This window comes from Micropterus salmoides, unplaced genomic scaffold, assembly GCF_014851395.1.
Source record: "Micropterus salmoides isolate LMB-PRFRI ecotype aquatic unplaced genomic scaffold, ASM1485139v1 Ms_hic_scaffold_17, whole genome shotgun sequence".
In the NCBI taxonomy this organism is placed as follows: Eukaryota; Metazoa; Chordata; class Actinopteri; order Centrarchiformes; family Centrarchidae; genus Micropterus; species Micropterus salmoides.
In genome coordinates this window covers 804,105-830,252 of record NW_024040817.1, presented here as the reverse complement: position 1 = coordinate 830,252, position 26,148 = coordinate 804,105, and the positions used below count along the sequence as shown (strand labels likewise).

The following is a 26,148-nucleotide window of genomic DNA, read 5'->3' as shown; positions in this document are numbered from 1 at the left end:
ATTCATTGCATTTAGGCTAAGCCAAAGCTACCGTATTTCTATTAAATTATTATGTTAAATATATTCTTAATACGTTTTTTATTTTCCACCAATATATTAAAACGGCACCTCTCTACAGTATGCCCCAATAGATGTTTAACTAGCAACCGCTTTTAAAGCTATTTTAATGCAATCAGTGTCAACATCACCAAACTTTAATTTAAAATAGTGTCTTCATTAGTATTTTGTTGGACAGTACAGCTGCTTGTCCCCATATAAACCTATGTCAGTTTGGTCTCTCTGACTCTTGCTCTCCTGCTTGCATTGTTTTTGTCACTCAAGCATTTGCCCTTTTCACTTTAGACTGTATTTGGTCAGATAAGTGCCCATAACATATAACTTCACTAAAAATTGCCATCACTTTCATGATCTCCCTTTCCAGATGACTTAATACACCTCCTAGCCAGTTGCTGTAGAAAACTCTGAAGCTAATGAAAATGTAATTAACATTGCTTTGAAGTTTTAGATTTATAATATCCTGTAACTGACATAACACTTGTAGTAAAGTTGTAAATATTATACATATGTATTGTTTGGTTAGAATGGATAAGATTTTTTCTTTTGTACCGTGTAACAAGAACACAGAGGGGACAAACAGCGAACATGAGAAGGGAAGGGCATGAACCCCATGGTAAATACACAAACAAATACAAAAGTATGTGTTTCTATCAGTTCAGAGTCATGAGCCATCAACTCAGTTTTTAGTGCCACAACAACCGGTGGTACATACTAATGTATTTGTCATGATAATGTCTGTTACTCAAAATGCTTCTTCACAGCAGGGGCTTCTTTGTTGTTCTGCAATAACCTAATGTTGACATGTAAAACCACTGCTGATTGTAATTCAATCCTTCCAGCATGTGCTTCACAAAACAAGTAAATAGTATGAAGGCGGGGGCAGGATTTTTTAAATGTGAAACTAGAAGTTTTGATGGTGCGATTTGGGCTAGCTTATCACAAGCAAAAACAGACTTCTCCCAAAAAAACTAGATTTTCACATGCTCTTTTCAGTGATGTAGAAACATTGTGGGGTGAAATTAATGTTTTCACGTCTCACAAAGCTTGACAAACAGCTCAGAAAGCAGCTCGGAAAATGAGGACTAATGTTGCGTGTCCTGTACTAACTCTTAGTAGCAAGGGTAAAATTTGCAACATGTTAACTTACACAAGATTGATCCTGATGAGTATGCGGTATTAGATTTACACATTTTAAATATGGGGAAGCGAAGAGAGCATTGGCATTTGATCACTACATGGTAGGGATCACTAAATTGCTTTGCAGTTGTAGATTTACTACATAACAAATGTAATGAAAATTACGAGTTAACCCTAGAGTTTGGGTTATCGATGGCAATCTGTTTTCCTCTTTTGTAGTGTCTCAGAAAATGCTATGGAAGGGGACACTAGAAAAAAAATAGAAACAGCATGGTCTCAAAAAAGAGGTCGCAGCAGTGATGAGACTTTTTACTAAAACCTTATTGTCAAGGGCAAACTAGCCACTATGGTTGAATGCAAGACCTGCAATGAAACAGTGTAAGACTGCTGAACATCCTGTTCTGGCTAGTCAAGAACCCCGTGGTAAATCTGGGCATTAAATAAAAATATAAAGCCATATGATAGATATTGTTACAGACTTTTGTTGTTGAAGCTGCTGGTTCCTGTTGAGCTTTGGAATGTGCAATAAGTGTTATTAGCACAGATCACGGTTGAGCCGAAATAAAAAGCTTATTTTTATTCTTTTACCTGTAGGAGATTTATTATAACCTTCTGTTTTATTTTCAACAGAAAACTACTGTCCTGTTATGTCAACAAGTAGCTAACTAGCATTTGAATACTTCATCCCCAAGGGAAGGGTTCTGGATTTCATGACCTCTGTAATAGTCTAATAAACCCTAATTAGCAAAAGGCAGCTGGTTCTCAGTAGAAGGATCAAACTTTAGCTCTTGAAGTTTCCAGTTGATGAAGTTGTAAACTATATTTTTTTTATAATTCTAGCTTTTTTTACTAAAGGGAAAGAGAAGGCCTATTAGCATGACTAGTGACTTAGTTATGAGTAAGGCTTTAGTTTAGAATGAGGGACATAGTCTATATGTTACTGAAGACTACATTTAGAGTTATTTGGACGCTGTTAACACTTGTAGTTTTTTTTTTTGCTACATAAGAATTGTCCTTATTTTGTAAGTGTAACTACAAATTAAATATTAGTTTAGATTACAATATTCTCTTAATAGAAATACCCCATTCTTTTATTCATCCATGCTGGAGTGTCACTCCATGCTAGCTAAGAAGGAACTAAGAGGGAACTCCGTGTCATTACATGCCAGCCAACAATGGACGTTTCTGTAATGCAGTCAATAAATAAAGTGCAATCCTATAAAATTTAGATTGAAGAAACAAGTACATTGCAAAATCTTGTCTATAACTGGTCAATTTCATTTCAAAATATTTGGGGACAGAATTATTCCAAAGGTTTAGTAAAAGTTGATAAACCTGTTTTAGTGATTACTTAAAAAATAGGATCATGCTGCTGAGCATTTTAGTCCTAATTTATAATTATGAAGAGCAAATACAAAATAAGATAAGATGAAGGCCCTTTAAAAAGGCCTACTTCACCAATGACCAAGCACCACAGACAAACCTGAAGAGAAAGTTTAAATGACTGCACTAGTGTAATAAGACATTTTATATAATTGAACCCTGGATAAAGTACCTTTTGCTGCTAATACTGCAATCCTTGATATTTGTGCATGCATCCAAGTTATTTCTGAATAACAGGTAAAACTGTAAATTCTCAATAAAGTGGCCCTGAATATTTTTGGATCACAGAGAAATGTTTAAATATTACTAACACTGATGTTAAAATTACCATTTTTGAAAGAAACAAGAAGTCTTTAACAGATACAAACACTCATTAGCTGAAAAAAATTAACCGCATGGAGGTCCCCTCTTTGGTAGGTAGATACTGCTCAAGGATCCAAGTGCCCTCTTGGCAATTTCTTGAAGACAATGTTCTCGTTTTATTTTCACAGACCCCATCATTGGCCTATGGAAACCCCTCCTAGTCTCTTATCATTGTCTCACGGTAACTCTGCCCCCCTCTTATTTTGTATGTGACAGCATGTGGGAGATAACTGGTGAGGGGCTGGGGGCCGTTACTTCTGGTACAACCAGATTATTAGATAGTCTGCAGTTCCAAACTCTTGTCTCCGGCTGATAAAAATAGGTTCCTGTTTCGAAAACGAACTCTGTCTGATAAACCCAGACCGTTTTTAAAACCGGAGTCCTGGGTTATAGATAACTCTATTCCATAACTGGTCTACAAGATTACCTTAAGATGCTAATGACAGTTAAAACACACAACTTGATGTGGCTCATTGAGAAAACAGAGGGAGGGGAGGGATGGAAGGAGGTGCGGGGGTGGAGCACATTCCTCAATTCACCCCACAGCCTATGCTACACCAGAAAGAGAGAGGACAGAGAAGAGGAGACACAGACTCTAGAAGGATTAAAGTTTTAAGACTCACAAGTTTAAGACTAGGCTACAGCTTTGGAGTGATAATGATAGCAAGTTTGTAAGACAAAGCACTAGCAAAGACTCTTATTTTGCTGCATGCTGTTGAAGGTAATTTAAAATGCTGTTTAATTTTAACTCACTGTTATACTATTTTAATGTAATTATTTCAATTTATTCTTTAGTTCTTTAATGATGGTGAATTTGTCACACAAAGCTTTAGCAAGATTTTACTTTAGTTTAACTTCAGTTTAATTTTGGAGCTCACTCTTATTTTACTGCATGCTGTTGAAGGTAATTTATAATGCTGTTTAATTTTTACTCACCGTAAATAAATAAATAAAACCTACACCTGATTAAGGTGTTAAGGTAACCTTACTTACCGACTTCTCCTGTGAGATCTACAACCTGCGCTGATGGAATGCCATTCTCCCTTGTAGAACCTATTTCCTCGCCTGAGTACAAATCTGTAAAAACAATATACAAAATACACATCAGGATAGTACACTTTAAAATTTAGAACATTTCTATTTCACTCTAGTACATAGAAGGCCCTCTTACCTTCAAGTTGATATTCGGTTGAATGAAGCCCATTGTCGATCAAGTCAAAAACTGTTAATTGAAAACACGCAGGAATGAAAATACAAAGTGTCGATTTTGCTATTTCTTTAGTTGCGGAGGAAAGGCTGAATGCGTACCGTGTTCTCTTTGAAGGGTCATCGCTCTGGTTTCAGGTCACTAGTGTGAAGACCTCTGGATTTCTGGTAGGGTACTTATAGAAGTAAGAAAAAAAAACAAACAAAAAACAAAACAAACAAACACACGAGTGCTGCTCTGCATGTGGGGTTGGGGCCCTTACTTCTCGTACAACCAGATTATTATTTAGTTCCAAACTCTTGTCTCCGATAATAATAGCTTCCTGTTTCAAAAACGAACTCACGAACTCTGTCTGATAAAACCAGACCGTTTTTTTTTAACATCCGGAGTCTGGGTTATAGATAACCAAAGTTAATAACTGGTCTACAAGATTACCTGAGGATGCCAGCTAAACACACAACACGCATCATTGAGAAAACAGAGGGAGGGTTTACGGGTGCCCCAACACGACTCGTTGAGAAAACAGAGGAAGGGTTTAACGGGTGCCCCAACACGACTCGTTGAGAAAACAGAGGGAGGTGCGGGGGGTGGAGCACATTCCTCAATTCACCCCACAGCCTATGCTACACCAGAAAGAGAGACACAGAAGAAGGAACACAGACTCTAGAAGGATTAAAGTTTTAAGACTCACAAGTTTAAGACTAGGCTACAGCTTTGGAGTGATAATGATGGCAAGTTTGTAAGACAAAGCAATAGCAAAGTAATTTGGAACACTCTCTTATTTTGCTGCATGCTGTTGAAGGTAATTTGTAATGCTGTTTAATTTTTACTCACCGTTATACCATTTTACTGCTTTACTGTCATTATTTCAATTTATTCTTCACTTGTTTACTGATGGTAAGTTTGTCACACAAAGCTTTAGCAAAGATTTTGAAGGTAATTAAAAAATGCTGTTTAATTTTAACTCACTGTTATACTATTTTACTGTAATTATTTCATCTTATTCTTTAGTTCTTTAATGATGGTAAGTTTGTCACACAAAGCTTTAGCAAAGATTTTGAAGGTAATTAAAAAATGCTGTTTAATTTTAACTCACTGTTATACTATTTTACTGTATATTTCATCTTATTCTTTAGTTCTTTAATGATGGTAAGTTTGTCACACAAACAGCTTTAGCAAAGATTTTACAAAGTTTTTTTGGAACTCACTCTTATTTTGCTGCATGCTGTTGAGGTAATTTATAATGCTTTAATTTTTACTCACCATTATACCATTTTACTGCTTTGCTGTCATTATTTCAATTTATTCTTCACTTGTTTAATAATAAAGACTGACTTGATTCCAAAGAAACCTCCTACTGATCCTTTGCTGGCCCCGGAGATTCCTCCTTTTACTTATAACTCACTGCTATACTTTTTTAATGATAAATTTATTGTCACAAAACCTCCTAGTTAATTCATTCAAGTTGTATTACTTAATAAAGTCTTTAAATCAATGAAAAACACACAATGGAAGGATGTACGCAACCCTCTTATCAGTTACATACAGACATATTTCCGGTTGGGGCGGGACAGGATGCACCCCCTCTTATCAGTTACATACAGACATATTTCCGGCTGGGGGGGACAGGATGACCCCTCTTATCAGTTACATACAGACATATTTCCGGTTGGGGCGGGCAGCACCCCTCTTATCAGTTACATACAGACATCCGGTGGGGGTGGTGGGACCGGAAATAGCTGTCAAAAATGAGTTTGATGGAATGTATTTGATACTTCTCTCTGACATCTAGAGCATGTAATGCAAGGCAGTAACTTTATTCCATTCCAGGATCTAGTGGCACAATATGGAATTAGCCATAATAGATTTCTGGAATTTCACAGTTTAAATCCATAATTCAGGCTAGATTTAAGGATAAAATAATGGACTTAGATTTACCTCCAATGATAACAGACTTTCTTAAACTCTCGCCTCCAAAACTGTTATCAAAAGTATACATGTTACTGTTAAAAACAGATAGTTCAATCTCTCTCCCATTCTTAAATGGGAAACAGATCTATCCATTAGTCCAGACCAAAACTTTTGGATGCAGATATGTTTAAATACCTTTAGAATGACTACAAATCCCAATCTACAACTTATACAGTATAAAACTCTCCATAGAACACACTATACTGGACAAAGGATGTTCAGAATGGGTCTTATGCAGTCAAACATCTGCCGGAACTGCTCAGGTAACATATCTGATAGTTACATGCATGCTATGTGGCAATGTACACCTGTTCAAAAGTTCTGGCAGAAGATATGTGAAGACCTATCGATATGGCTAAGTTACCCCGTCCCAGTTTCCCCATCACTCTGCGTGCTGGGGGACCTAAGTGACATTAGTATAGAGGTTGACACATCATACATGCTTCTCACTGCCTTATGCATCGCCAAGAAAACTATCCTCATGAACTGGAAGGCCAAAAAGAATATAAGTATCACCCAATATCGGAATCACCTTATAGATCACATTAGCATGGAGAAAATGTCTGCAGTAAAAAAAAACAAATTGACACAATTCCAATCTCTCTGGTCCCCCTTGATCAACTTTATCACTTAATGGGGGTGGGTGTGTACTGCCTTGCTGGTCAGGGTCCCGTACGGCCGGTAGGTGTGTCTGGGGGTGGGTTGATTCTTAGATGCATTGCGGTGCGGGCGTGGGGGACTGTTTCTAATTTTAAATGTTGGTTGATGGCATGGTGTTGGCGGGGGGGGCGGTGGTGCGGCGCTCGGGTTGCCTAGGGCGCGGGCTTGACGGGGGACCGGTGTTTGCCCTGTATTCGGCGTGCCGCTGCTGCGGGGTGGGTAGCCACTCTGCTTAGGTGTCGCGAGGTTGTTGGTATCAGTGCGTGGGTGGTGATTTTGACTCGCGCGCTGTGCGGATGTGGTGGCGCTTGGTGCTTGGCTGCCTCCCTGTGTGTCCTGTGTGTGGGTCCGGGTTGGGGGGAGGGGCGGGCGGCGGGCATGGCGGTGGAGGTTGGTGGGGGGGATGCTTGTGGGGGGTTTCGGTCTGGTGGTGAACGTGCGGCGTGGGTCACGGCGTAGCCGTGGGTAGGGTCTGTGGTCTCTCTGGCTGCGGGGGGGGTGGGGGCGGTTTGCGCCGGCTGGCATCTCTCCTGCGCAGCGCATTACTTGGCTGTTGTGTGCCGCTAGTTAGATTGGTAGCGGGGTAGTGTTGATTGGCTCATCTGTAGGTCATTATTGGCTTGCGTGCTTGTCGGGGGTTGGGGGCATCGGGTGCGGGCCGGGACTGGGCTGGTGTGCGGCTCTGTCCTGTGTGCATGCTGTGCATCCTGATAATTGCATTTCGGTTCTCTGAGGGGTCTGGCGACTGGTTGTTGGAGGGGTGGGGGACCGGGAAGAAGGGGTTGACGGGGTGGGTTGGGGGTGCGGGCTGGTCCTTTTTGAGCTGGTTGGGGGGTGTCTCCTCTGGATTTTAGTGCCCGGACTGGATGCTTGGTGGTTGTGCCGGGATCCTGTGTATGGAGGGATTGTGCTTTGGGGTGTGTCGATGGTTGCTTGCAGTCGCGTCGCGGCCCTCTGGAGTGTGGTCGTGTTGAGTCCTAGGGGCTATTTGCATCTGCTGACTCCCTAGGGCTGAGGGGCTGTTGCTGCTGTCGCGGGGTGATTGCTGTCTCTTTTCTTTGGGGACGGTGGGGGTTTGTGTGTGGGATGCTTCGCTGTAGGGAGGGAAGGGAGCGGGGGTGGGGGTCTTCTGGCCTGACCTGGCCTGAGTGGCATTGCCTCCTGGGTGTGGGCCGACCTTCGGATCTGGGCTGTTGGGCCGTTCTGTCCTTGGGTGGGGTCCTTGCTGCCCCGGACCTGCTCCCTTGGGGGCTGGTGGTGCTCGGAGTGCTGCTGATTGTGGGGGAGCGGTGAGGTGAGGGGTTAACAGTGGGGCTGCCGGAGGGGCCCCGGCGAGGACGGGGGATTGTTGGACTTTGGGTTGGGGCTGCACTGACCTGCCTCTGGAGTGTGTGGGGGTCTGGGGCACGGGGCTTTGGAGCCTCTGGGTCTGGGGCGGGTCTGCGCGCTGGGGGGGCTGGGCCCCCCTGGGCCCGTCCTGGGGATGGGCGGGGTTGTCACTGACTCTGGGGTGCTACCGGTGCTAGAGGGGCTCTTGCTATAAGCCCTGGGCTGGAGGGACCTGGCGTCCTCCTGCTTAGGGGGTGGGGGACGGGACTGAATAAATGATGGGGCCAGTCAGGAATCTGGTCTTCTAGCCTCCCTATGACCTCCTTCACCTTTCCCCCTTTGGTCATGTCTCACAACATACACCCTTAGGATCCTGGGGGACGGGCAGCCTGCAGGGCGTTTGGGGGGTGGGGCTGCTTTATTGCGGCCTCGCACTTCTTCCTCCCTCACTGCCTGCCCCTCAATTTTAATTACACATTAGACACAGAGGGCTTGGGGGGTGGGAGGGGCACGATGGGAGGCTCCACTACCTGACAGTTGTGGGGTGCCTGTGTCACAACTACCCTCCAATTTTAGTTGCACCTTAGTTACCACACACCTTATCTTCACTCCACCATACAACACTTCACAATCCATGACATGCATCCAACACAAAACAATACATTTACAGAGGCAGGCAGAGGGGTTGAAGGAGTGGGAGAGATTCTCGTTGGCCTCGTGTCCTACCCCTGGAGCCCCGGCGTTGGGGGTGCTGTGGGGTTGGTGACGGCCTTGCCTGATCTGGGGTGGGCTGGGGGGGTCGGGGCTCCCCTGGCGTGGGGGCCCGCCCTTGGCCTAGGGTTCTGCGGACTCGGGCTTGTGGCCTTTGCTCATTTCTGGGTGGGTGGTGTGTCCCTGGGCCTGGGGGCCCGTTGTGTCCTCTCCTCTGGGCCCTCTTCGGCAGAGGTGAGGCTCCCGCTGCTTCCCCCTGCCAGCTCTCTCACGGTGGGGGCATTCGGGAGTCTCTGGGGCGCATGACCGGTGCTGGGGTAGGTTTTGGTGCTCCTCCTTGGGGGTGCTTGACTGGGGGGGCTGGGCCCCTGTCCGGGGATGAGATCGGCCTCGGGGCTGCTGTCACTGGCTGCACTGTAGGGAGGGATGCCTCTGGCTGGGCTGGGGGACCGTTGGCCTGGTTCTCCCGCGTTATCGCTCCCTGGCGGTAGCGAGCTTCCCGGCACGGCTTTCTGCTGTTCTTCCTTGGGGCGGGGTACAGCTTCCCCCTGGACATGCGGTCTGGGGTCCTTTGCGCTTTGGGGGGTCGCAGGGTGTCCTGGCTTCTGGGGTGGGGGTCTGCGGTGGGATTGTGGGGCGATTATCGATGCATCTTGATGTATTATACTTTTTCCCTGGGCAGGGTGTCTGGATGGCTGCTGGGCGTTTAGTTTGTGCGTTGGAGTCCGGGGGAGGCATCTCCTCGTTGGCTTGGAGGGACCTGTTTGCGTTCCTGTTTTGCTTCGTTGGCCTCGGATCCGTGCTTGCCCATTTCTCTGTCGGCCAGTTGTTGGATCCCTCTGGATACTGAGGTATATAGTTAGTTTTCGGGATGTGCAGTGTGGGTGCGGGGCAGGGCTGTGCTCCTCACCTAGTTTTTTCCGGCGGTTGGGGGGACGGTGGACTTTTATTGGCGGGTGCACGGTGACCTGTGCGGCGCGTTTGCTGCCGGGCTGGGACTTGCTGCTGGTGTCTCTCTCCGCTGGCTTTCGCTGTCGTGTTGTTCCGTTTGCTCTCTCTCATTTGCCCGACCTCGCACGCGGGATTCGCGGGGGGCTGCTGGGCATGGGTGTCGCCGTGCTCGCGCAGTGTGCGCGTTGGGCTCGTCACTTGTGCATTGGTGTTGATGATTGCGTGGCATTTGGGCATTGTGGTTGTGTGCTGCGCGGCGGTGGGGGTGCTGGATGGGGGAGGCCACTGGTCTATGTTGTGTCTGCGCCGCGGTCGGTCTGGGCGCTGCTCTTCCTCTTTTGCGTTCCGTCGGCATTACGTTGTCAACTGGCATTTGGGTCGGGGTCTTCTGTGTTTGCATCGCGGTGCATCTGGGAGTCTTTGTTTTTTTTTGATTTGATTTATTCTTTTTCTTTCTTCCACCCCTATTGGCTACTGGGGTTCTTGCCTGCCTGTTACAGTCGTGGCGTCCCACTCTCTCTAACAACTACATTCTTTAACAGGCTTATGCGCACACACATGTACATACACACACATACAGACACATTCACCCACACGCACACAGACACACACAGACACAAACAAACTTAGGTTGTCCCTGGTAGAATTATTCCTGATGCCTTTCTTTCAGTTACTTATTTAAATTAATTATTATTCCAGCTCTCGTGGCTGTGTTGTGTTGCTTATTTAGTGTGTGTGACTGTTTCTTGTTTTCATTGTTCTCTTAGTTGTCTTAATATGTCATTAATATGTCAGCTGTTTATTGCTGCTGTTCGGCTGGTTGTCTTTTACTATTATTATTTTTATTGTTTTTTTTGTTTGTGTTTGTTTGTTGTTGTTTTTCTCCTCCCCAAGCCCCCCTCTCTGTTCTCTTGCAGGTTTCGTTGCTTTCTGCAATTGGTGTTTCCCACAGCTTTTCCCTGTTGTCCCCACCCTCCATCCCCCTTTCCCCCTTCTCTTGCAGGTGTTGTCCTTTCTCTGTGCTGTCTGTTTGTGCCCCCCCATCCCCGTGTCTGCCCCCCTGTCCGGCCCGGTGACAAATCAATACATAATTAAATAAATAATAAAACAGACAAAGGAGTATTTTAATACTCTCTTGTTAAAGTAAAATCTGTCTGGCACAATATGGTATCCAGGTCATTATACTCTATACCAGGCTGCTGGGCAGGACAGGTTTAAAAAAAAAAAAAAAAAAAAAAAAAAAAAATTACTGTGTCTTCATACCTTATTGAAATGACTGGTAATATTAGATGAATGGCAAAAAAATAAATAAATCATAACCTGTCAATTTTATGAACATAATCCACAAGGAAAGCTATTTGATGAAATTTTTTATTGTGTTGAACTATTAAAACCACCAATAACACAACAAGAAAATTAATGTTAACATGTGTAAAAGGAGAGAGAGACAGAGAGAGAGCAGATGTGACGTTTTCATGAATTTGGATAAAACTTTTTTTGTCTGTGCCTTTTTGATCAACAATAAAAAGGCAGCATCCAACACACAGTAAACATTCAGTAAATTACAAATGAGAGTTAAAGATATTGAATCATATGTAAAACAAGGGTTTCTTTTCTCATCTGCTGAGCTCAGAAACCATGACAACAGACAGGTTTCAGTACTAAAGATAAAAAATTAAGTGACATTTTGTTCTTTTGATGCATTCATACCTGAAGGTTCAGTGTGAAAGTTTTTGTAGCATCCAGTGGTGGGGGTTGGCTCATGGTGAGGGAAGGGACCTACGCCTGGCAGCCTCAGCTGCCTTGGGTCCAGACCGGCGAGGGAGGTACTGGCGGAACGCTTCGCCCTGCGTCTTAATGTGCTGGAACTGATCCACCACCGAGTCCCCCGCGTCCCTCCGTGCTCACCGGTGCATCGAGGAGGAAGCTCTTATCCTTCTCAGATATGCCCGCGAGGTTGAGCCATAGGTGGCGCTCTGTGGCCACCAGAACCGACATGGACCGGCCAATGGAGCGGGCTGTTTCTTTGGTGGCCCAGAGAGACAGGTCCGTGGTTCTGCAAAGCTCTGCCAGATCTTCCTCAGAGGGACCCCCCCTATGAACCATCTCCTGTAGCAGGTCGGCTTGGTAGGCTTGAAGCACCACCATGGTGTGCAAGCTCGCACCTGCCTGGCCCGCTGCCATGTACGCCTTCCCCACGAGCATAGATGTGGTGCGACATGGCTTGGAGGGTAACGCCGGCTTCTCCAGGGAGGACGCAAGTCGAGGGGAGAGATAGCTCGCAAGCGCATCCTCCACCCGAGGCATGCTCCCATAACCACGGTCCCTAATGGCTCATGGTGCTTAAGAAACCTTTCATCAAGCTTACCACTAGCCTGTGGTGTCTGCTCCTCCTGTGGCCAATTGATGTTGAGCTTAGCCACGGCTCTAGTCACCACCTCCAGCAGCTCGTCATAGTCGGGCGCCGTCTGATGATGCCGCCCCGACACCCGGAAGTCATTGTCCACTACGCTGAGCACGTCCACCTCCTCGGAGTCGGATTGCTGCAGCGTCTCCGGATCCAAACCGCGAGTGGGAGAAGCTAAGAAACGGGCTCCTGAACGAGGAAAGGAAGCGTCGGAGCCAGCGGATGAAGGTCGGGAAAAAGCCTCAGCCGTCCCGAAATCCTCCGACAGATCACGCTGTGAACCCCATGAGTGAAGCCGCCGGGCCGCCTGAGTGGCCGCAGGGCCCACGCCTCAGGGAGAACACATCCGGCCATCCTCGGAAAAGAGAGCCGTGTACAGGTGTGCTTTATACCGTCACACCTTACCGTTCTAGCAACAAACCAATAGGATTGGAGTGATTTCATTCACGTTCAGACCTGCTACGCATAGAGGCGTTCCCATAGTGTCGTAACCGACACAGTTCGAGTTCCCTCGAAGGGGAACTAAACCTCACCGATTGGACCAACATTTAAACCAAAATAAAACAGCACCCCTAAACCTAGTGTGACTAACACAAAATAACTAGGGTTACCCTATCATAACCTTTCTATCTATCTATCTACTCAGCAACCAAAATAAGTTAGACTTATTCTCTGCACCACAAATATCTGCAGAATTTCACTGCAGTCCATTATGTAGTTGTTGAGATATTTCAACCTGGACAAAAGTAGAGGACTGACCAGCTGACTGAATACTGTAGAGCACAGTTCAGACTTGTGTAAATGTCCTGCCTGGGTGTCTGATGCCCATTCTGCTCTGGATAAATCACTTTCAACACACAGACACGTTAGGAAAAATTCTGTATCAGTGACTCGAACATTTGTAGTACCATAACAATTCCACAAGAGAGAAGCACTGGGTTACAACTGCACAGACAAGGCTACGGAAAATGACAAAAAAACAATATTGTTGTAGTTGTGAGTCTGTGATAAGTGTGTTTTGATAGTGTGTGTTGTACAGTGTGAGAAATTTAAGTACTGAAATTATAAAATCCTACTTATCTGACACTGAGACTAAAACTCACTTGTTTGGGATTTAATTTATCTACTCTTTTCAACGAAGACCCCTACATATCTCAGCAGTTATTCTTGTAACTATAAATGTAAACGCAATGCGATAGATGTTTATTATTTTTTTTGTTTGTTTGTTTTAAGACACAGAGAGCTTGTCCTCAGTGTTCTGGAACGACTCGACCCACTGCAAAGAGAGATAATAAAGTTTATATGAGGTAAACTAAACATCCTGTTAGTTGCAGCAGAGGAGGCTGCAAGTTCGTCTTTGTCAGACTGGATGAAACTGGTTTCACTTCCTTCTCTGAGCTCAGTAACCATGGCAACATATAGGCATCACTGCTGAACCATGACAACAGACGGTTTTCAGCACTAAAGATAAAAATTTAACACTAGCACACTTTTATTCAGGTGTACAGTATATATTTTTTATTTTGAAATTAAACTTTCTGAATTTCAGAGTTTAAAATATTTTACATATGGTGAAGACTGTAAGGCTTATATTGGTTTAACTATCTTAAATATTTCTTGTCTCAAGCAAAAACCTCCTTCATGATGATGATGTGTTTGTTCTCCTCATGTAAGCAGGAATCATCACTGAAACATTCAAATGAACATTGTTACCTACTCAACTACTTTTTCAAACAAATTGATCCCATGGTTTTAACTCATTAGTCTGGAAGAAATATTGAATACTGTACACATTATAAATTGAATCAAAAGAAAATGGCACTGACCTTGAGACTGAATGTTAAAACCTACATTTTGAAATGTATTTTCTTCGTACAGAGAAATCCAGCATAGTTTTCCACAACGAACTGATACGAATGTAGAAAATTTAGAAGTGCAACAAGATTTTTAAGTGGAGGGGAATTTAGTCTGGTTAACAACACTGAAGACTTCAAGAATTGCTGTGAATACATCAAATTTCAAATATCAGACACAATACGTGAGTATTGATCCACTGATAAACAGCATCATCAGAGTAATCCAAGTCCCTGCTGGAGTCAGTCAGAGCATTTCCATAGAGAGCCACTTTGCATCAGCAGCACCATGCTCCAGTGCTCTGGGAGAGTTTATAGTCCTGAGAGTTGAACACTGGATGACTGACAGCTGTCCTTCATGACAACAGAAGCCACAGAAATCCTCCTCATCAAAAACATGACTTTGATCTGCGTCCTCATCTGGACTCTCCTCTGCTGCTGCTTCACAGGTAAAGTCCAGAGAATCAAACTCCTCTCCTCTATGAACATCCGTCCCTCTGAAATGAAGCCCACAAAACCATGACGCTGCTTTATGTGTTTGTCTCTGTATCCTCAGAGTCCAGAGGCCAGGTCACAGTGACTCAGCCTGGAGCAGTGAGCTCTGCTCTGGGAGGCTCCGTCTCCATCAGATGTAGACCAGTCAGGATGTTTTCTATAGCAGCCCAAACCACTATTTAGCCTGGTACCAACAGAGAGCTGGAGAACCTCCTAAACTCCTCATTTACTTTGCTAGCACTCGAGCATCAGGGATTCCAGATCGTTTTACAGGCAGTGGATCAAACTCTGACTTCACTCTGACCATCAGTGGAGTCCAGACTGAAGATGCAGCAGTTTACTACTGTCAGAGTTTTCATGTTATCAACAGTCAGTGGTTGTTCACACAGTGAAAAAGCATCGTACAAAAACCTCCCTCAGTCAGACTGAACAGGAACTGAACTGAGTGCTGCAGCTGGAAGCTACTGCAGAGACTGATACACTTCACTGAGGACACACACACACACACACACACACACACACACACACACATGAATTAGCTTTGTTTTTGTGATGCATAATAATAGAATAAGATAATTTTTTAATGATCAAGAAACTCTTGATCATCAAAAAATATATTTAGTCAAATTACATTTTCCAGCACGTCTCTTCTCTATACATTTATATCACATTATAATCCCTGATACACTTCACTGAGGACTCACAAACAGCGTTAACGCATCAATCAATTATCGCTGACAATTATTTTATCGCATGTAAAGCAGTTTTTAAAAAGTCTGTCTCTCACTGGCTCTGAACGTAGACGTACAGTCAAACCATGGGTCACAGGAGGGGCGGGATGTTGATCAGCCTGCAAATCACCCACAGAAATAAGCAGTGGAGGGAGACTTCAACAGACTGGATGCAGCGTGTGGGAGAAGTAGACAAACAAAAGGAAGACAAGCCATCAAATTAAAAAGTGGATAGCTACACACTGCATGCTGATTACTATTGGGGGGAAGATTTCGGTCTTAGAAACATTCTTAATATCATAACGTAGTACCTGTCTGATGAGACAGCGCTCCGTGAGTAAACGGCACGAGCACAGTAACTTCAACTTTTTCCAAATAAAACAAAATATGAAGACACAGATCAGCATCAGAAAACTTTATAATCAAAATTGGCTCCCGGTTTTAGGAGTACTATTCACTTACATGACACTGTTGTATACGGACACCTGTTCATGTATTTGCTCTGATTACATTACATGATTAATGTCAACAGCTTTGCTAACACAGCCGAACATCAAGCAACAGCAACAACACAGGACAGAGCAAACAAAGTAACATCAATTACAGCGAGAGCTTTAGCTCCTTTAGCTCACGCCAACAAAAAAAAGCCAGTCTGATATTTACTCTTGTCTGTCTCGTGCTCTGTCACACTTTCTTCTTCTCATCCCTTCTTCCTCCAATAATTTCTTCTTTGGTCTCTTTGCAATCTTTGTCATGATATCCATACTGAGATTAGTGAGGTAGCTTGCAGTACAGCATTATGCATTTCTCGCGATAGGTTTCCTGCCCGGGATTCCAACACTATATATGACTCCATGCAAGAAGAGGTAATGATGAAGACTCCCTTTTCTATATTCCAAGTCAAATTAGATGTTTAAATTAAAATTGTTGCAGTACACTACAGTTAAATAATCTTTGCACATCCATCCACGAACTGTTGTTGAGCTTTCAATTACATTGCATGATCATGAACACCCAACACTGCTTTACATGATGAAATCTCAACATTAAAGACACCTAAAGATGAATATTAATGTCACTAATCATTGTGAAAAAAAAACTTTTCCCAAACTAGGTAGACAAACCAAAACAGCAATGGATCTTTTTACCACCAGAGTTTTCATTATCGTCTACATGTAAATATGTAGATCAATGCTCTCAGCACTGAGGGGGAAACACCATGATATGTTGAGGACAGCTACAGCTCACTGACTGTGTGTTTGCATATGTGTCCTGCCTCTCTGCTCCCAGCCATTAAGAGGCCAGTGTTGATCAGTGGCTGTCCAGGCCTTTCAGAGCCACTGACACGCCGGCAGCACTATGATGATCGATCAATCAATCAAACTTTATTTCTAAAGCACATTTAAAACAACCAGGTTGACCAAAGCGCTGTACATTGACATGAAACAATAAATAGACAAAATACAACACCAGACAAATACAACACACAGTTCTCGTGCCAGATTAAAAGCCAAGGAATAAAAATGTGTTTTAAGTAGCGATTTTAAAACTGTAAGGCTTGGGGCCAGTCCTTTATGTAGAGGCAATTCATTCCACAGTCTTGGGGCTGAAAGCTCGATCCCCCTGCTCTTGAGCCGTGTTTTAGGGACAGCAAGAAGAGACTGGTTTGCAGACCTTTATGACCTTGAAGGAGCATGTGGCTTCAACAGATCAGTGATATAGACTGGAGCTAGTCCCTGAAGGGCTTTAAAAACAAACAATAGAATCTTAAAATCAATCCTTAAATTAACTGGGAGCCAGTGAAGAGAGGCAAGAACAGGGGTGATGTGATCTCGCTTACGTGTTCCTGTATGGAGACGAGTGGCAGCATTTTGAACCAGTTGTAGTCGAGAGAGGGAGGCCAGGCTTTAATACAAGGGTGGCCAACCAGTCAGAGACTAAGAGCCCCCCCAACCCTTCCTCTCTCTCACACACACACACAGACCTCTGCTCAGCCAGATTTATTGTAAATGTCACACACCAACATGATAATGACAGAAATTGACTCCTACAGACCACAGGCCAGTCATTTTAAACAATGGACGTGTGTGTGCACTGTGTCACACACACAAACTCTCAGTTCAACCAAGTCCACAAACAAAAATATAATAATTTACAATAGCGTTTTTCTTTTACTATGCATGTTGCTTAGTGGGACTTATAGCATTCCTTGCCTTGAACAATCCTCTTTAAATCTGGCTTGTATTCCGTTGTTGCCACTCGAAGCAATTCTTTCACATGGGTGTCAGTCAGACAGAAGCAAGTCCACCTCCTCGACCAGTAGTCCTCGAAAAGTTAAAATAAGAGCAATCAGCCGGTAAAAGTTTGACTCACCAACATTTAGCCAGGTTTCAGTCACGAATAAGAAATCCAAATCATGAGAGGTAAAGAAGTCATTCAGGATGAAGGTCTTATTCGCTAGCGATCTAATATTGACCAAGGCAGCTCTGATAGGAGCCTGTGTTGCCGGACTGTGTTGCCGGACTGGCCGTTTGAGGTACTCGACTCAGCAGCCGAAGATATCCGTGGTTGACACCACCTCTGCGAGGTCGAGGTGAACATTGTTGAGGAAGCTGGGCCTCCACATCCGTGCTGACAACAGGTACCAGTCAGGTGTCAGCAGGCTCCAAGACTCGCCAGGAAACATTGCGAAAGTAAATTGATATCTGCCAAGAAGCCTTGGGGAGTCCGATCAGATCCAGGATAGAATGCCAGATATGCTTTAAGCGTCACCAGCTGTCCGCTGCGTTTCCCCCGCCACTTGGAGCGACTTCTCAGGGGAAGTGACGGCAGATTGTACAGGAGGTGAGCAGGTATCTCTGACTGCAAAGGAGGGAGAAAAGTTTTCTGTCCACCCTGATCATATTTGATCACTGTTCCCACAGAGAATCGGAGATCAAGCAGCGTTTGGCGATCGTAGACCAGCAGAGAGTCAATATTTTGTATAAACAGTGACACAAACAGTGAAAATACAAACAAATTTGACAGCGACGGACGGCTGGCCACACACACTGGCGCCATCTTCATAATTCACTGATTCTACTGCTGGCCACCCTGGGGCTCCTTGTTCAGGGTGAGACTCTCTTCTGAAAACTTTGCTTCAGGATGCAACCAGGTTCACCACAATGATGTTCTGCTGTGATGGAGAAACACTGAAACAAGCAGCATTTACCTTCTTCCATCTGTTCTCCATGTTAAAGAAATGAGACTCTTCTGTTTGGATGTTGATCATCTTTCTCCAAACTGGATTTGTCTCAATAACCCTTCTCCTCTTTTTCATGTTTTCCAGATTCATCAGGAGAAATCATCCTGACTCAGTCTCCTGGAGCTCAGTCTGTTGTTCCAGGACAGACTCAGATGTAAAGCCAGTTCAAGTGTTAGCAATGAGGTGGACTGGTACCTTCAGAAACCAAGAGAATTTCCCAAACTCCTGATTTATTATTCTACAAGTCGTCAGTCTGGAGTTTCAGATCGTTTTACTGGAAGTGGATCTGGGACTGACTTCACTCTGACCATCAGAGGAGTTCAGACTGAAGATGCAGGAGATTATTATTGTCAGCACTGTAATGGCTTCCCGTTCACACAGTGATACAACGTCGTACTAAAACCTCCCTCAGCTGGAGAGGAACTGATCTGAATCAACAGCTGCAGAGAAACTATAACATGTTAGACGACAGCAACACTTTCAGCATGAAAAATACATATATTTAAATACCCCTGTTTTAGCTTCATTGCACTGGCTCCCAGTAGGTTTTAGAATTGACTTTAAAATTGTATTGATCACTTTTAAAGCTCTTCATGGCCTCTCGCCATGGCCTCTCGCCTTGTTATATTTCTGAACTTTTAGTCCCATACGCACCAGCACGTACCTTGAGATCCTCGGGCAGAGGTCTGTTGTCTGTTCCAGAGTCTCGACTGCAAACTAAAGGGGACAGAGCGTTTGCTGTCAGGGCCCCGAGGCTCTGGAACAGCCTGCCCGAGGAAATCAGGTCGGCTGTTTTTGTAGTATTGTCTTTTGGGTATTATTGTCTTTACACTTGTTATTTTATGCAGTTTGTGCACAATATAAGTCAGAACTAACACTGTTTTATTTCAGCTATTAACACATAGACTAATAGACATTACCACATAATCAATAACTTAATTTTGGTAAAAATGCTTAATAATTTGAATATGCTTTGAAAAAAACCCTTAAGACTGTCAAACTCATACACAGGGTTGGGGAGTAATGGATTACATGTAACGGCGTTACGTAATCAGGATACAAAAATGATGGGGATTTGTTGTGGTGGCAGCCCGGCTGACGGTGAGTGTCCTGTTTTTTTCTCCTTTTTATCAGTTTTTCTGCCTTTTCCTTGGTTTTCTGTTCCCTGCCTGCCTCCCTGTGTTTTCTCCCCTGTGTGCTCTCTCTCCCTCTGCTCCCAGCCAACTACCTGCACCTGCATCCCATCAGCCACCTCGTCAGCCTGCCACACCTGCCAGTAATCACCTCACGCCTGCCTGTATTTCATCCCCGGTTCTCCACACCATCCTCGCTTGATCGTTGTTGCTCCATACCCGGTGCCACCCCCACGTTCAGGCTTTCATGTTTCTTGTTTTTTCCCTGTGCCTTGTCGCTGTCATCCCTAACCCTGTCTCTCTGTCTGTTTCCCTCCCAGGTACACTCACCCTCGTCCTCCGTTCAGTCGGCTGGGCTCATCCACCGGCCCTCTCCTCCTCGGACTTCCCTCACGGCGTCCTCCCTGTTCCCCCGCCTCTCCTCGCTTCCTCGGCCCCAGTGTTCCCCAGCTCCGTGGCCCCCTGTCTCCTTGGTTCCCCGTGCCTGTGCTTTCCCGACATCCACCTCTTCCTCCACTCCAGTCCCTCTACCCCTTTCTCCCTCAATAAACCTCCTTCCCTCCGAACATTGCATTTGGGTCCTCTCTGTCCCCACACCACACAATCCCACAACAGGGATTACTCATAGGGATTCCTTTAAGCAGAAAGTTTCCACGAAACAAAACGCTGTGCTATTTGCCACTATATATATTTTTTATATACAGTCTGGTAAAAAGCCAAAGCAAGGGTGGGACATGTCGCAGACATTGATTGGCGTTTACAGTTGCCATTTGCGGTGAATGTGTGTTTACGCCTCCGACCCATCATGCAGATTCTGGTTCCAGCTCCCAGTGAGTGAACACGCAGCTGGACCAGAACCGAGCACAGCCTCCAAGACCGACAGAGGCCAATTTGACCACTGGGGATACAGTACGAGTGTAGTTTTCTTGCTGGGTTTGGCTCTTGGCAACCCGGGGCTGAGTAAGCTTATATGGCCGCTAGCAGCACGGCTAACCGACCAAAGTAACCAACCAGATACAGGCAGATAGGCTACAGTTAACAGTTTAACAAAAAGTAAATGTGTGTGTAAATCATCTCAGTAAGTTACTGGATATCCTGTTGGTCGTTGAGGCTGTGTTCAGTCCTGTTCATGCTGTGTTCACTGGGAGGCTGCTGAGCGAGGTTTTGTTGCCCGCTCGCCCGGTTACGGTTCCCAATCAGGCACCGCAACCCATGTAACTTAAACACCTTTATAACATTACAGTCTATGGTAAACACTAACACTACCCCGGTGATCCGATCTCCCAGTATGGGCAGAGTAAACTTATTTTACTAGTAGTTGCACAGCTAACTGAGCTAATAACAGCAGCTAGTTAGCTTGTTAAACTTCAACAACAAGTAAAGCTATCTGTCCATCAGGAAACTCAGACACAGAGTTGAGGCAGAGCAGCCGGGGGACATCACAGAGAAAACTAGAAAAATATTTTCTCCATATTTCTAATATTTCTCTTTCAAATAAGATAAGAAAGCTGTGTTTTTGTACAGTAATGAGTGGGGCCCGGCCCCATAAACACTATGCTTCAGCAGCTTTATATTGTTTTCATGCTAAATTAATACAAGTGCAGAGTGAGTAATCAAAATTGTAAAATGTTTTCCCGAATGACAAACAATACAAAACAATGTTTTTGTCATTGATGGGCGAGATACTGCCATAGTGGTCACATAGTGCAAAGCATATCATATAAAAACATTTAAATATGGATTTTGGGAACAGGAAATTTTGTTATTCTATGTTTCTTTAAAAATACACTGAGCAGAAAACACATCATTGATACATCTCTTGTTTTCATTTGCCTATTTGGCATTGAAATAATGCAAAAGTAACTAAAAGTAATCAGATTACATTACTTTTATTTTTTGGTACTTGGATTACGTTACTGATTACATTTTTAAACAAGTAATTAGTAATTGTACCGGATTACATTTTTAAAGTAATCCTCCCAACCCCGCTCACACATGATAAACTACTATATAACAGAGAACGTTTCAGTACAGAGTAGGGCACTGAGCATTATTTCTGTTTAAAATGTTCCCATAAAAGTATAAAATCCTGGTGATCTGACTCTAAGAATAATCCAGTCTCTTCGGATTAAATGTTTTAATTTAAGACAACAACAACAACAACAGTTATATGTTTATAATTTGCAGGGATACAGCTGATTTGGTAAATGGGATGGGTGTAAACTACAAGCAGTGAAAAATCACAATGTATTAATTGTGCTGACACCAAGAGACAGAAACAGTCGTTCTCATTTGGCGAAGTGATACTGTCTCATTTAAATATTATTTGGTGCAATATATCAAATCAGACTCATGAATGACTTTATGCAGATAATACCTTCCTTTTTAAAAAATATACTTTTAATCATTTCCAGGTATGTGTATGTTATCCAAGGATGACATTAGTAATAGCAAAGAACAAAAACCATCAAAACGTAATATGGTAAAAATAAACTTGTTACTGTGAAACTCACCAATGTTGCTAACTTATATGTCAGAGAAAGGAAGTTTCTGTTATAATCCAGTCTACATGATAAAAATCAATCAACGATCAACACAAGCACATTAACCACCTGAGGTCCATATTGAAACATCTCATGAGAGAAACTGAGAACCAGACAGACTGAGAGCAGTAGCAGAGTAAAACCAGTAGCAGAGTAAAACCAGTGAATCGGGTGTAAAAAAAGATCAAACTTGACAAAACAAACTGTCACAAATCACTGGATCAGTTTACTACCAGACTTCTCAATGTTTTCTCCATGTAAATATGTAAATATGCAGGGCAGCGTTCTCGGCACTGAGGGTGAAACACCATATGTATGTATATGAAATATATATGTCTACTGTTGATGAGTTGAAAAGTGGATAAGTTAGAGGTAACAACATATAATAATAATAATAATAATAATAATATATATTTGTTTAGTTTTTTAAATAGAATATTTATTTCCATGTAAAGATTATATAAATGTAATTTGAAATTCAACTAAGCCAACTACGCTCCTGATCTGTTACCTTCACAATAACATGAATGAAAACAACTAATTTGATGAACTGGTATTTATTGTGTAGAAATAATCAAAATTAAATCAAGTAAACAAACTTTATCCATGAAACATGTGATTAGAGAGTGACTGAAGGGAAGAAAGAGACACAGACACAGAGAGAGTTACAGAGTTCAGAGAGCAGAGAGCAGAGTAAAACCAGTAGCAGAGTCCCAGTGAGTCAGGTCAGGACTGGGAACACTGGTCTCTCCTCAGTGTCTCTGAGACCAGAGCCTGGGAGCCCTGGGTGGCCTCACAGGTCACAGAGCCCACCTTCCTCCACTGGTCTGCAGGGAGCCTCAGGGTGCTGCTCCAGCTGTAGCGGCCGTCCTTCTCCAGCACCCCGGGGCTACTGCTCTCCTCCCAGCTGCTGCTGCTGCTGCTGCTGCTGCCGTCCACCTTCCAGGCCAGACTCCAGTCTGAGGGGAAGCCCTTGTTGGCCAGGCACATGAGCGTGGCCTTCCCCTGCTGCAGCTCCTCACTGGAGGGGGGCAGCACCGTCAGGGTGGGACGGACATCACCTAGGAGACACCAATCAGCTTAGAGGACACCTTTGCTGTGTGAGAGCTGATTTTCTCCTTTAAGGAGTTTCTGTCAGATGGTTTTTCTGCTCCACCAGTCACTCACACATTGTTTCACTTCCCTTTAAGAAGCCTCTCATGCAAATCAGCACAGAGAGAATCATCATACAGAACAACCTGAAATATATTAATCTGCACTGGAAATAAAAGAGAATAAACCTTTTCAAAATCAAACAAATCTTTAACTATACATGACTTTAAATTATTTAATGGAAATTATCAAATGTTTGTCAAATGGATTTCAGTCATCATTACCAAATTGGTCAAATATTATTCAAAATTTTAAGCAATATATGTCACAATATATCAATTTCAGTGTGACAGGAATGTGTGAAGAGATGTTTACTAAAACCTTTAGCCTCCATGGTAAAGAGGAGAAATAAAACATGAATAAGTGTTAAAACAATTAAAACAAATCTGCCTCAAACATCCAAAAGTTGAAATTAAAACATAACTTTACTTTATTATTTATGCAGAAACTTACTTCCAACATCCAGTCTGGTTCCTCCACCAAAAGTCCACCACAGTGGCCGTACAAAAACCTCTCACCTTAGAGAGACACGGCTCTCTGATTTTGACAGAATGAACTAAAGCTAGAAGCCTTCAAGTTGCAATTTTAACTGTAAAGTTGTAAAGAAGGATTTCTCCTCTGTCTTAAAAGGTTACTTTCATTACAATTTCGAATTTGTATTATTGAAGTGAACTTTGTTTGAGTTCAGAATATTCATGTAAAAATTGGAGAGCAAATACATTTTTCTTATTACTGTGGAATATAAAGAAATATAAAAAGAAAAGTAGCTCTTCTAACTGTACAGTTTTTAGGATTTGACTTACTTCCAACATCCAGTCTGGTTCCTCCACCAAAAGTCCACCACAGTGATACAAACTCATTGAGCCGCCGTACAAAAACCTCTCACTGTAGAGAGACACGGCTCTCTGACTTTGACACAAACAAAATCACCAAAAATAGTTTCTGTTTGTAACATTTTATCAGCTGACATGTGAAAATATGACTGTTTTAATTTAACATGTTAATTTTACGGCTGGGCACGTTAACGTATTATTATCGCGTTAAAGCATTCATTAATTAACGGCGACAGTTTTTAAAAATTATTATTTTGAAAGTCCGTTGCTCACTGGCTCTGAATACACATAGGCCTACAATCAAACCATGGGTCACAGGAGAGGTGGGATGTTGATCAGCCTGCAAAATAACCCAAACAAGCAGCGGAGAGGCTTCAGCAGGTTCTCAGGTGAACAGACAGGGAGACAGCTCTCTGCGAGTGAACGGCAGGCGCTCTATGGATAGTAACCATGGCAACGGCTTCTGTGCGCAGCCTTTAACTTAAATTAAAATTATACACAGACTAACTTTACCTGATAGGCCTGCATTTAGTTTTGCGGGGATGCTCTACCATGTGAATTCCCTCCTGTTGATGTCCTGATAACTATTTAGATCCTGGAAACTCACAAACAGCGAGGATCAGTCTCTCTTCCAATGATTGTGCTGCGCGTCACGTACAAAAAGTTCAAGACAATTCAACTTTGGCAGCAGGCAGGCGTGTGCGTGAAGCGAGCACGACCACGACAGTTTCACGGGAACCCCAGTACACCTTGTGCTCGACCACTTCACCTCGCTGTAACAGGGACACTTTCTACTGAACATAGACTGTTTCTATGTTCCCAATCCCAAGAAAACTGGACTCTGATGGTAACTTGTTTTAACAAGCTAGATAAAAGGTAATTCTCTGGCAGTGGTAAATAGCTGTGGTTTAATATTTGATTTGATTACATTAATGTTTAAGTTGAGATTTACAAGAAATATTTTATTGCTGCTGTGTAAAGGGAATACTGCTGGTAAAAAGCTCTTTGCAAACCATACGTTATTGCATTTTTGTGTATGTAGCAGTACATGTAAATCAAGCAGTACACTACTTTAGAATTCATTATTAAATTTTCAATTTTCAAGAAAATCATGCGATTAATTGTAATTGAAAAATTTTATCGTTGCCCAGTACTAGTTCATTTAGTTCAAATTAAATTGATACTGAAATAACTCAGAACATATTTTAAACAAAATATGTCTAGAAGCATAAAACCAAACTCATATAAAAGAGGTTTTTAAAAATATTATCAATACTCTGATAAAGTGATTGACCCATTGATAAAAATCATCAGAGTAATCCAAGTCCCTGCTGGAGTCAGTCAGAGCATTTCCATAGAGAGCCACTTTGCATCAGCAGCACCATGCTCCAGTGCTCTGGGAGAGTTTATAGTCCTGAGAGTTGAACACTGGATGACTGACAGCTGTCCTTCATGACAACAGAAGCCACAGAAATCCTCCTCATCAAAAACATGACTTTGATCTGCGTCCTCATCTGGACTCTCCTCTGCTGCTGCTTCACAGGTAAAGTCCAGAGAATCAAACTCCTCTCCTCTATGAACATCCGTCCCTCTGAAATGAAGCCCACAAAACCATGACGCTGCTTTATGTTTTTGTCTCTGTATCCTCAGAGTCCAGAGGCCAGGTCACAGTGACTCAGCCTGGAGCAGTGAGCTCTGCTCTGGGAGGCTCCGTCTCCATCAGATGTAGGACCAGTCAGGATGTTTACTATAGCAGCCCATACCACCTTTTAGCCTGGTACCAACAGAGAGATGGAGAAACTCCTAAACTCCTCATTTACTATGCTAGCACTCGAGCAACAGGGATTCCAGATCGTTTTACAGGCAGTGGATCAAACTCTGACTTCACTCTGACCATCAGTGGAATCCAGACTGAAGATGCAGCAGTTTACTACTGTCAGAGTCGCCATAACATCAACAGTCAAGCTGTGTTCACACAGTGAAAAAGC

The 26,148-nt window shown here is 43.4% G+C and overlaps 1 long non-coding RNA gene, 2 pseudogenes and 2 gene segments (V, D, J or C); 3 read left to right on the top strand and 2 right to left on the bottom strand.

Moving 5' to 3' along the window:
- Positions 1 to 3,919: 3,919 nt before the first annotated feature.
- LOC119907363 lies at positions 3,920 to 4,284 on the bottom strand. Its single transcript, XR_005445093.1, has 3 exons — positions 4,249 to 4,284; positions 4,112 to 4,162; positions 3,920 to 4,017 (listed from the first exon to the last, which is right to left on the bottom strand). It is a non-coding gene; the product is annotated as an uncharacterized LOC119907363 (long non-coding RNA).
- A 10,142-nt stretch (positions 4,285 to 14,426) lies between these two features.
- On the top strand, positions 14,427 to 14,916 carry LOC119907350 (annotated as a pseudogene).
- Positions 14,917 to 16,109: 1,193 nt separating this feature from the next.
- Positions 16,110 to 19,017, top strand: LOC119907646 (annotated as a pseudogene).
- Positions 19,018 to 21,758: 2,741 nt separating this feature from the next.
- Positions 21,759 to 24,161, bottom strand: LOC119907358 (the record flags this gene model as incomplete). The annotated part of the segment is given in 2 exon segments: positions 21,759 to 23,236; positions 24,131 to 24,161. Coding segments are annotated over 2 exon segments (366 nt in total), but the record flags the coding sequence as incomplete, so codon positions are not given.
- A 1,490-nt stretch (positions 24,162 to 25,651) lies between these two features.
- LOC119907348 lies at positions 25,652 to 26,130 on the top strand (the record flags this gene model as incomplete). The annotated part of the segment is given in 2 exon segments: positions 25,652 to 25,703; positions 25,811 to 26,130. Coding segments are annotated over 2 exon segments (372 nt in total), but the record flags the coding sequence as incomplete, so codon positions are not given.
- Positions 26,131 to 26,148: the final 18 nt, after the last annotated feature.